At 39.4% G+C, this 12231-nt stretch overlaps 2 protein-coding genes across 3 annotated transcripts in view; both read right to left on the reverse strand.

The window, feature by feature from the left end:
- Positions 1–6714, reverse strand: part of dcaf5 (ddb1 and cul4 associated factor 5) — a 27025-nt gene extending 20311 nt beyond the window's left edge. The window contains exons 1-5 of the mRNA XM_008285532.1: positions 5534–6714; positions 3716–3859; positions 1544–1580; positions 1275–1414; positions 142–271 (exon numbers count right to left, since the gene is read on the reverse strand). Coding sequence (XP_008283754.1) covers positions 142–271; positions 1275–1414; positions 1544–1580; positions 3716–3859; positions 5534–5741 — 659 coding nt within the window. The 5' untranslated portion in view covers positions 5742–6714. The remainder of the gene's footprint in view (positions 1–141; positions 272–1274; positions 1415–1543; positions 1581–3715; positions 3860–5533) is intronic.
- Positions 6715–8544: 1830 nt separating this feature from the next.
- pacs2 (phosphofurin acidic cluster sorting protein 2) overlaps positions 8545–12231 on the reverse strand; it is a 107483-nt gene continuing 103796 nt past the window's right edge. For both annotated transcript variants that reach the window (XM_008285534.1, XM_008285533.1), the window contains one exon: positions 8545–11854. In XM_008285534.1, coding sequence (XP_008283756.1) covers positions 11736–11854 — 119 coding nt within the window. In that variant the 3' untranslated portion in view covers positions 8545–11735. The remainder of the gene's footprint in view (positions 11855–12231) is intronic.

Consider the following 12231-nt stretch of genomic DNA (forward strand, 5'->3'; position numbering starts at 1 on the left):
GGGTTGGCTTCATTTTTCAGGGCCGGTTGCTACGTCCATCTTTTATACAGTCTATGGAATCGACACACTGACTTGAACATGTTTGCAGATAATTTCATTGACAGATTTGGCTAAAACAAAGTCACAGGAAAAAGGTCTGACCTGCGTGGCTTGCGGATGTCCCACAGTCCGACACCTTCCTTGGAGTTGGCTGTAGCGAGCAACCTGGGCTCCACAGGGTTGAACATCACGCTGTGGAAGGCTGACGGGTAGCTGGCCAGGCAGAAGGGCTCTACAGGAGGAGGTGGGATGCACATAAAAGTCAACAGTTAAACTTCTATGATGGGTTTTGGAACTTTTTTATTCAGAAACATGCAAAAAAAAATACACTATTTCATCATGTAATGTTGAGATCATGCAGATTTTGGACTCTTAAATAGCAGCAGGAGGCAGTGACAGATCAAAACAGTCCTGATATTTACTTTTATGACCCGTTACATTCTGATCTCTAACTGAACGGATAATAAACCAATCCTATATATGGCTCCACCATCTGAGGTTCTTCCATCCATTCAAACTGGGACCTCAGCGCCGCAACGAGCCGACATAAAAACCCCGCTGGCAGAGATGGAAGACAGATCTCTGCTAAATGTATTATTAGGCCGACTCGGTCACAAGGAGGGCTTCTAAAATAGAAGGAAGTGCACGTCATGCAAGATGATCCACTGCATTTTTAAAGTTATCAACAGGTCTCTCATCACGGAGTACTAAACACCTCTTTTCAGTCCAACAGAGTCACTTAAAATACGCCGCGTGGCTGCTTTTCAATTACAACCATTTGTCCACTGGAACCCACTCATTTTCATTAATTAAATCCATGTTATAAACCGATTGGACGTGGTTTGGATTGTGTGAGCGCTGACCTCGCAAATATTTATCTTCCAGTGCAGGAAATAGTTAGATTTTTAGATTTTCTACGACCACCTCTTAATCCATCCTAATCCTCTCTCATTGCAGCAGAGCATATTTTCAGACTGTGTGATTGTGAGTTATCTGGTGCTTTATATCCACACGTCTTACGGTCCTAAGCGTGCATTTTAAACAGGGTGCAGTTTTGATTTAATCCTTGGCATCAATAAGTTATTATTCCCTCCACTGTGGCCGCTTTACACGCCTGAAATACGCACTCGAACGCATAAATTAACAGTTTAAATCAAGTTTTTCTGGTTTTTTTTTTTTTGGACTTCTGAGGATTTAATAAAAACTGATTTCTTACTTAATCCACGTCCTCTTACCTCCGTGCGGCGGCTCGCGAGTGTCCCAGATCAGAACTCGGCCGTCGTCGGATGAGCTGGCGAACACATTGTCGTTAACCGGGCTGACGGAGAGGCTGTACACGGCGTCGATATGCAGGAACACGTTCAGAGTTTCCCTCCTGCAGGAGCAACAATCATTCGAATGTTAATCGTCTTGCCGAGCGCGTCAGCCGGCTGTTTGACCGCTGACCTTTTCATAACGGCTCAAGTGTTTCTGATGCCACGGTGACGAGTGCTACTTTACCCACCTCTCCACGTCGTGAAGAATCACCTGCTCGTCGTTTCCTGCGAAAACAGCAAACAGAGACGAAGGAAAAGTTTTAATCTCCGACCTCAAGGCTAAGATGCAAAACGGCCTCGTTCTGGAGGTATTAGGCGGTATGGTTAGTTAATTCCTCATTTGCATCGCAGCTAGACGGTGGACGGTAAGCACAACTCACCACCGAAACTTCGTCATTCAGCAACGCCTGCATTAAATTTTCATCTTGCTCCATCCATTATTCATACCCAGAACCATTCATGTGCAGTCAAACAACTACTGACTTTTCGCAACCACTTAAATGCACACAAAAGCACCCGATAAACATTTACTCTGTTTGAATGCTTAGTGGCCAATAAACACGAGTACATCAATGGCTCTCACTGACTTTTAAAGACATAGAACGCTGATATCATGGAGCTGTTGTTTCGTGTTTTGCATCTGATAAAAAACAAAGAGTTTAGAACAACAAATAGTTGAACTTAAACATTTATTGAATCCTATTATTGTCTTTGTTCACTTAAGTATGTCTGTTTTCATGTTTTATGTCAACGTATTTTGCTTTACTAGTTGAATTTACAAGTTAGGGCTGCAAGGTGGTGCAGTGGTTAGCACCGTTGCCTCGCAGCAAGAAGGTCGTCGGTTCGCATCCCAGTGAGGACACCTGGGGTCATTCTGCGTGGAGTTTGCATGTTCTCCCCATGCAGCGTGGGTTCTCTCCGGCTTCCTCTAACAGTCCAAAAACATGTTGAGGTTAATTGGTGATTCTAAATTGTCCGTAAGTGTGAATGTGAGTGTGCTTGGTTGTCTGTCTCTAAGTGTGGCCCTGTGATAGACTGGTGACCTGTCCAGGGTCCTGAGTCAGCTGGGATAGACTCCAGCCCCCCACGACCCTAGTGAGGATTAAACGGTGTATAGATAATGGATAGATGGAATTTACAAGTTTTATTCCATCTTGATGCTGCCAATCTGACAACATGTGCAGCCCTGAGGTTTCTTTTTACACATGCTATATATCAATAAAGTAGATTTAAGTAGATCTGCAGTGCACTTATTTGAAATTCTAACTAAAAATAACTAAATAAATGTTATCAGCAGTCAGCAGCGTTTCCTGCTGGTCTGGTAAACGTACTGACGCTTCATCGTGCACTAAGTGTAGCACCACACTTTGCTGCTGTTTACAATTTTATTCTAGCTCATGTGATCACGCCACATTTCACTGTGCATCAGCTAATTTAGAATTTTAACAAACAGTTGGTCTGCTTAAGGACCTGGCCTGCAAATCTCTCTGCTAATTTTAGACTTAATGTCCCATTTCAGGTCCACAAAGGCTTCTGTCTCTCCTGCTCAGTGTGTTAAATGTTTAGTTTGTCCAACAACATGTGTAATAAATAGTCATCTTAATAGTTTCCAGCGTCGAAGGCGAGGCTTAAGTGTGGCTCTGCACCATTAAAGACAACATCATGTCTGTCAGACATTCCCATGATAATCAGCCGACGCTAAGCTGGTAATCGGCCAATGTAGATAATCTCAAAATAGCATTTAATCAGCCTGATTTATCAGATGAGCAATTAATCAGTCTGTCATTACTGCTAAGGTTTCTTTCAAGTCCTATTTCACTTAATATGCGAGGGAACTTCATCTCACTCTCACCTGGAAACAAGATGCATAAACTCCCATTTTGGGGCATAACTATAAACTATGAAGTCTTCATCACTGTCCACAAAAACTCAAATCGTTGAAGCAGTTAAAGAAAAAGAAGAGGAAAGCCTGGAGCTTGTGTGTTGCTTCAGGACAATGAGTCCGTCCACACAGCACAGAAGCAGCTAAATGTGGCTTTAAACTGTTGCTCCATGAACCTTTACTCAATCTCAATCCTGTAAAGTTTTCCGGTGAGGTCGAGAAGTTTTCCAAGTTCCCTCCAAAGTATTTTTTCCCCATTTATTCCACTGGCCTAAACCTGCAATGACTGACGTTTGCCACATACTGCAGTTTAAATTAACTCCCTTTCACTGTATTAAAACATCAGTCAGATCGACCTTTTACCGACAGGCTCCAAGTCACACAAACTCTTCCTGGTCAACGGTTACAAAGATGAATATCTGTGTTATTGTGGAAAAAGCCTGCAGACACATCACAGGGGGCTGTGCCTTTGTCGTACCTCCAGAGAAGACCTTCTTGTTGGTGCTGTCGAAGGCCAGGCAGAAGATGTTGGAGAGGTGCTCGCCCTTCAGTTTCACCGGCTTGGACCGAGCGTGGATGGCTTTCTCCATGTGCCACAGAAGCACCCGCCGGTCGTCTCCTCCTGCAGCCAAAGACAAAGTTAGAACAATAAGCACTGTTGTCCGAGACTTTTTCTTTGACTTGTGACAATCTGAAGTGAAGCGTTGTCAAAGGCTGCAGACTGATAGCTGATGCTCTTTCTCACATGTTGGTTAATTTCAACTTTCTGGAGCTCTCAGAGGAGGTCAAACTTTCCTTTTACTCAGAATGACTGGAAACTAAACCGCAGCTGTTTTGCTTATAAATTATTTGCTTAAAAGTCATTTTTTAAAGCTAAGAAAGCACCTACTTCCTGGTTCCTACTTTCCAAATGCACTGCTTCTCAGATAGAACACTGTATTAACTTGGCAGGCAGGTAAAAAGCTTACCGTTTTGCATGTTTTTTCCATGAAAGTTGAAGTTGTTTTCTAATTTTGTGTAGTGAATGTGGACATTTACAAAGCATCATGTTGTATATCTGTACCTGGCAGTGTGCATTCACGATAAAGTGAGCTGAATAATATGACACCTGACTGGTTAATCAATGAGGGCATATATAATTATACATTAACTCCACTGCAGGAGAGACTTGTCGTTCTCTGCTATTAAACAGAATAAAATATGTGCTTATATCAATATCAGCATCAGCCAAAATGAGTTGGAAAATATTGGATATTGGGAAAAATCTAATATGGTGCTCCCCTCTGATTAACAATACATAATCAATCACTTTAAATATGAAGAAGGTAATCATTAGTTACAATCCTGCCCAATATAGTTTGAATAAAAACCCTGCAGCTCTTCCTTATGAAGCTATAATCACTGATTTTTATGTTTTCTTCAACAATTACTCTCATCATCAAAATAGTTGGCAATTAATTTAATAGTGAACAACACTGATTTGATGATTTCCTTTAACTAAACAACAGCTAATTGGTTCAATAATTAAGAAAATAATCATTAGCTGCAATGTAATAACACAATATGATAGAAATAAAAACTGTAGCTCTCCCTTAAGAAGCTGGAATCAGATAATTGTTATATGTTGTCTGTAATAATTACTCAAACCAATTAAGCAATTAACAAAATATTGTGAGATTAATTCAACACTTGACGGCTCATAGAATAACTGGCTAATCTCTGCAGCTCCAGGCTCCACTGATGCTGCATGTGGAGCAACATCTAAACAGGAATTGACATTTTAATGCACCTCCAGAGTGAATACTTGCACTCAGCTTCCAAAGCAGAGCCATGTTTCCAGAGTTAATGTGTTAATGGCTGCATCTGACCTGGTCAGGTGGAGAGAAGCTGATCAACTGGAATCTAAATAAACTGCAGCTCCACTGTGCAGAGTAAACAACCTCAGTGGACCCAAAATGGCAAGCCACAGGCTGTCACAGTAGGCCAGATGATTGTTTTTAATCCTCTCAGGACATAAATAGCTTCGCGTTTTCAGCAGGTCGCCATGATTGGACCCGTCGGGACGTGAAAATGTGCAGCCGAGCGGCGGCACTGATCGTCTTCTGGGCTGACATCTGCTGCCCTCCGAGCCGCCGCTCCACTGTTTGGCAGGACGCTAAGCTAGCCAGTTAGCGTTAGCGGCTAGGCTAACTGCGCTAGCCGGGCAGGGCGCTTCAGCTGACCGCCGGGCTAGCTAGCATGCTAACGAATTACAACAGTGGGAGCTAACAGGGGGAAGGTGGGTCTGACAACTTACCAGACACCAGCCATTCTCCGCCGTTGTTGGAGAACTCGATGGCGTTGACACAGCCGAAATGTCCGAGCATGTCCTTCTTGTAGAGGCTGGTGCAGCCCGCCAGCCTGCGTCGCTGGAATTCCTCCTTCATGAGCGGCTGCCCGGTGAGCTCTCTGCGGGACAGAAAGCCCAGCGAGGAGCGCATACCGCAGCCCTTCAGCTCCTTCATTTTCACCGTGCAAAAACGCTCCCAGCTCGGCTTTTTGTGTTCAGCGCCGCGCCCCGGACATGTGCTGGAGTCGTAGGCTGGATGTGGCGGCGTGTCGGGTCTACATTATGGAGGGGAACCCAGCCCGCTGCCTGCCTGCCTGCCCGCTGCCCGCTGCTGCCCGCTGATGTCGTCGCTGGTTCGAGGCTCCGGTGTCTCCTGGTCGGTCCCAGCAGCAGCAGCAGCAGCAGCTTCCTGCTCCGGCGGAGGATCTCTCTCTCTCCCCCTGTCTGTCAAACCGCATCACCGGCGGGACTCCGCTCCTTTAATTCCCAACAAGCGGACTCACGTTTCAGCGTCTCCTGAGTCAGATCAGAGCTGTGAGGTGAAGCTGAGCTCTGCTGTGTCCATTCATTTATTCATTTATTCATTTATTCATGATGGCATTCATGCAATAATAAGAACAAAATATTCCAAGTGAAAATGTGGTTCTTTTACTGGTTGGAAAGTATTATGAATGAGATAGCACTAATACCTTTATTTATACAGCACTTCTAAAATAAAAAATAATTTTAAAAAAATTAAAAAGTTAAAGCATTTGTTATGTTAATTTACCTATGTAAATTTAAAAGTACAGTTAAGACCCTAGAATAATGTCTATAATACAAATTTACCTATATAATTTAAATATTACGACACAATATTAAAAGTTATGCAAATTTATATGCAGCATATAAATATTAAGTGGAATTTACCAAAGTAACTTCAATAGTAAGCTTAAAACCCTACAATATGTAATAAAATACTCATTTATGTGACTAATTTAAATGTTATTTTGGTTTTTAGTTCCAGTTTTAGCACTTTGAGATTGTTTTTACAATGTAAAGGGTTTTTTTTGTTTTTTTTTAAATAAAAAACAAAATATCATGAATAAGACCGTGTCATATTAATAATTATGGAGACTGACCTGACTGATGTGAATATGAAAGCTGGGACTCTAATGACACAATTTTACCCCCAAAATGTAAATAAATAAATAACTTCAAGATCATACAGTTTTATATGATGTGAGAATCTACCTGAGAAATTAAACACTGTGGTTAAAGTCTGAACTACAAGTGTACATAACACATTTGCAAATCCACCTGCGTAATTTAAATGTTACATGTAAGATAATTTACCTGAAAAACTTCAATAGTGAGGTTAAAACCTGACAATACTGAATGGAATACACATGTAGTTGTGGTTAGGGCCTTACAATAATAACAATCATGGAAAATTACCAAACTGATTTGAGTAATAAGATTAAGACAATAACCTATAATATTAATATTTATGCAAATTTATCTGATGAATCTAAATCTGAAGTGTATCACCTTAGACTGTTATTTATGTATAGACCTTACAACATTAGTAACTGTGGGCATTTACCTGAGTGATTTGAATATTAAAGTTAAGATACTACAATATTATCAATCATATAATTTCCCAAAATGATTTTTAAAATTACTATAAGGTCACACAGTTTTGTATAATATGAGAATCTACCTGAGAAATATAAATACTAAGGTTAAAGCCCTACAATATTAAATGAAATACAAATTTATGTTTTAAAAAAAAGGCAAATCTACGTGCATAATTTAAATTTTAAATGTAAGATAATGTACCGGAGTAATTTCAATAGTCAGGTTAAAACCCTACAATAGTGAATGAAATACAAATGTATGTGACTAAATGTTATGGTTCACATTGTACAATATTTTTATTTATGCAAATATAAATGGCTCATTTAATATCTCAGTGAAGACGCTTCCGTGTTATGTATAATACAAATTTACCAGTTTAATGTAAATGTTAAGATTAAAGCCCTACAATATTAAATTAGATACACATAATATTAAGGTTAAGACGCTACAAAAATGAATGAAATAGTAATTTACAAACATAATTTAAAGGTTTAGGTTGAGCTGTTACACATATTAAATATAAAATATGCAAATTTACATAATTAATTGTAGTATTATGATTAAGATCAGGTGTTTTAGTATTGTTTAAAATTTTGGATTATATTTTTTCAGTTTTCTTTCCTTTTAACTGTACATTAAAAATGTTAAATATGAATATAATTTAGCAAAAGAAAAAGTAACAAAATGACCCAAAACAGTGTATAAATCAGTTCAAATGACTTCCACCATGAGCACACACAACATTAAAGTCTAACTTAAACAGCTCATGAATGGATCAAAATATAATATATTCATAAATATAACACTCTGTTAAAGGTCATCCTGCATCACAAACACAATTTACTTTTTACACTTGAAGCTTGCGTATAATTCTGATTGCAATATTTTTGTATTGTAATAAAACATTTCTCTTTCTTGCTCTACTGCTGCTATCAGACGGGTGTCATTTATAGAAACAACACCAAAGAGAAAAGAACACATGAAAAACAATCTCACCACAAAGTCACTCCAGCTGCTGCTTTCAATCACATCACGCCATCTTTGTGCAACCGTAGATGTTCAAAATCGTATTTTTTTCTGAGCAGCGTGAGGCTCAAAGTTTATTCTTGACCTTGGAAACTGCAGCTGAGTCCATTTAGTTTTCCTGATAAAGATGGTGAGATATGACTGACAGATGTGGACCTTGTGGCCAGATTATTTTCTCAACTGCTGCTTTCAAGGTCAAGAGTGAACTTCAGACCTCAATAAAAAAAAAAAAAACCTTTTCAAAGCATATTTTCTTTATAATTCACAGCTGCGACGCTGATTTCATTAAAATTCTCCGCAGAGATTAGAAACTCACACGCGGAAAAGAAAAGTACATGTTAGTGTGTATAGTAGTTTTATTACTCCCAGTTTCTTTTGGGATTACAGTGGTAGTCTTTAGGGAACTTTCAGTTTCAACAAGCCTTTTTTTTTTTCTGAGACGACATGAAAAACCAAAAACATCTAAAACATCCTCTACATACAGAAACAAATGTACGCTCAACATGAATGGGCTGTACCGTCGGTTTAACTACCGAGTTCTCCTCCTTTCAGTGACTGCAAAAAAATCAGTGTGCTGCGTTGAGATATTTTCTTGTTGTCGGACCAGAATCAGCACCATTTCAGCCAGGGATAGTTATTTATATTGATTTGTCAAAATTAAGCAATTTAGGCACTTATCAAGAAATTGGCAAAAATGTTATGAAGCTACTGAAAGAAACTTTATAAGCAAAAAATGCATTTTTTTTTCTTTTTTTAGTTTTATGCTTAACAGTCAACTGAAGATGGAGCCTACTGACGTACACCACAGACACGTTCTAATCTAGCCTCACGAAATATTCAACTAAATTCATCTAAAACAGTCCGACGAGGCCTCACGCTGAGCTTTATTATGCAGCACCGAGGAGATACAGATGCTTGGTTCACTTTGCATATAACCTAAGTCACCACTGTTTGTGCTGTAGTTCAGCTCAGATAGAATAATAATAATAATAACCGGTCGTACCTGCAGGTTCCCAGTAGGAGGGAAAAAGGTGTAACACACTAATCTATAATGGACAAACATTTAAAAGTGCTTTACATTAAGGTACCTTCAATACATTCACCTCTACGTTATGAAGTCAACTATAATACCACACAGGTAATGAGTGAGCTGCAGCTGATGAGTAGTTCCTTTGGCAAAAGTAACGTTTGCTTTGAGCAAAAGATACGGAGTGTGTCGGAGGAGTGTGTGGGCTCAAAGGAAGGAGAGTTCAAATGGACGTTTTAGGAGGAGAAAACGGATCTTAACACAGAAGATGCACAATTTGAGTCATTTTAAGATTAAAGGAGCAGCTTGACGTTTTAAGAGATTTGCTTTCTTGCTCAGTAAGATGAGAAAATCAAAACCAATACAACTGATTGTTCTATACACAAGTACGCACTTGAAAAAATGTGCAATAATTACAACTAATACACTTCCTGCAGCGAACTTTACAACAGAGTGTAACTTCTCATGGCTGCTGCTTTTGTTCTGGAAGCATTAACGAGGAGGACATTCGACTTTTTGACTCCTAATTGATTCTGGATGTAAAAGAAATATCTGTTAAATATTCTTTTTCATAGTGACACCAGAGCGATCCTTTAACGGAGGCCCTGTCTGAAAATGTTTGGCTTTTTCAGTTTAGATCTCGTTTCGACCTAATTCCAAGTGAAATTAATATTGTGAAGTGGACATTCTCTGTGATACATACCAATAAACTAATCGATTTTTTACTCTGTGCAGTACCAGCAGTAGTTGGACCAAACATAAAAACATCCTTGTGTATTTTTGCGGGGCAACGTGAGGACAGCACAGAGAGGATAGAATCAGGAAACCATTTAGCGAAAGGGTGGCGTTTCTTAGAGTCGATTTAAATCCCAAACTCTGACCAGAACCTCCTCCAGAGCAGGTTAGCTGTGCAGCATCAGTTACCATGGCGATCGAGCAGGTTAAAAGAGAGCCACTTCAGAAAACTGGTTTGTAAGCGTCCTATGAAACTTCACCTAGCAAGCAGTTAGCTTAGCTTAGCCTCGCACAAAGACTAGAAACAGTTAGCCTGGCTCAGCTTTTGTACAGATTGAACAAACAAGATATATAATGCTTTAATCAGTGAGCTTTAGAGATGCTGGTAGGAGGGTTTTGTTACTTTTGACCAGAGCCAGGCTAGCTGTGTGCTGACAGGCTGTTAGCTTAGCACAACAGCTAAGTATAAAACTGTAAACAGGAGAAACAGCTAGCAATTCTCTGTCTGAAGTTTTAAAAATATAATTTTTGCTTTTGTATACAAAACCTAAACTCCACAATTTATTTATTTATTTTTTTTTACAGAGATTATGCGTCTAATTACTTTCTATTAATCTACAATAAAACCAAAGTTCGTCACTTTACACTTTAATTTGAGGAAGCAGAGAAATGCTAGCTTGGCTCAGTTTGTGTACGGGTTATTTAAGCAAACAAAAAGGACTAATTAAGTGAAACTGATGTGCTGGTAGGCAGAATTTGTCACCATCAGAAAGAGCTAAGCTAGCTGTTCCCCCTGTTTCCACTTTTTATGCTAAGCTAAGCTAACTAGCTGTTAGCTGTAGCTTCATAGTTATCCTACAGACACGTGAGTGGTGTCAACCTTCTCATCCAACTCTCAACAAGAAAGCAAATAAGTGCGTTTCTCAAAATGTCAATACGTTCCTTTAAGTTTGTAGGTAATCTTGTGCTATTAATCTGTTCCTAAAAGCAGATTTTTCAGTTTTAGCTTCTCCTTTTTCATCTAATTTTCGTCCGAACTCTTTAAACCTTGAGCCAGTTTCTCAGGAGGAGAAAGTAAAGAAGAAGAGGGCGTTAAACAGAGTGGAAATCACAACTGAGAGCAGTGTATAATCCTCTAACAGTGCCAGGTTAACTCAAAATCGCATTCACACAGTATTCAGTCTATTGCACATTACACTTCTTCACTGAGGCTGTTTATTCTTTTTCCTTTCGACGATGAATCGCCAACAGTCCCTGGAGCTGCGAATCCAAAATTTCTTGATTAATTGTGCTGGCCAAGTGCTAAAAAAAACCAACCTCGCCAAATTAAAATTAAAAAAATAAAAATAAAAACATGACGGCAGAGCGAGACCTGGGCACTCGTTCAGTATGTTAAAGGTTAGAAGTCATTTCTAATTATTACTTAATTAGATTTTTTTTTTCTCTCAAAAGTCTATAAAACATCAGCAGGATTTTTTTTGTTTGTTTGTTTTAAAAAGCAGAGTAAAGAAAGGCTTTCCGTCGGCAGCCTTGCCTCGAGAAGCTTTATACATAAATAGAAAATTAAAAAAACACGCGAAAGATTAAATAATCGGACGAATGCAACGGTGGAAAGCAGGAGTTTAAATTAAGACGGCAGAATAGAGAGAAGTGTGCAGGGAAAGTAGGGAGGAAGGAGGTTAAAAGCTGTTGGCACGAGGGGAAAAGGGCCAGGAGAGGAAAAGGGGAGCTGTCCTCCACGCTTCAGTCTCTTAGGTGCTGCTAGTAAGGGCCTTTAGTGTGTCCGAAGATCCCGATGGGGAAGTGTTTGACGTGCGACGACCACTGAGCCGCCAGCTGGAAAAACTTGACATCGTTCCACTCGACGCCATCGATCAGCACTGCAGAGGAGGAGGAGACACACAACAAACATTTAAACTGTAATAACCATCCTGAGCAGCCCTGGATATGAAACACTGCCTCTGAATGTGTCCCCAGTAGAGCTACAACCACCTTGATGACTTAGTTTATCATTGTTTTTTCCATGAAGTGACTCATCTTTTGGTTTCAGAAAGTCAGAAACTTTAAAAAAATGCTTATATTTTTTTTAGCAATAGTCCAAAAACACAGAAACATTAAATTGGCAATAACATTAAAAAAAATGGAAAAGCAGGAAATTTTAGACTATATATTTGTGACTTTATCGAACTTTTAGTCAAAAATGTACTTAAACAATAAACTAAATATTAAGGTAACTCTGTTGATTACCAGACTTCAC

The sequence above is a fragment of the Stegastes partitus genome, unplaced genomic scaffold (assembly GCF_000690725.1).
Source record: "Stegastes partitus isolate 25-593 unplaced genomic scaffold, Stegastes_partitus-1.0.2 Scaffold407, whole genome shotgun sequence".
In the NCBI taxonomy this organism is placed as follows: Eukaryota; Metazoa; Chordata; class Actinopteri; family Pomacentridae; genus Stegastes; species Stegastes partitus.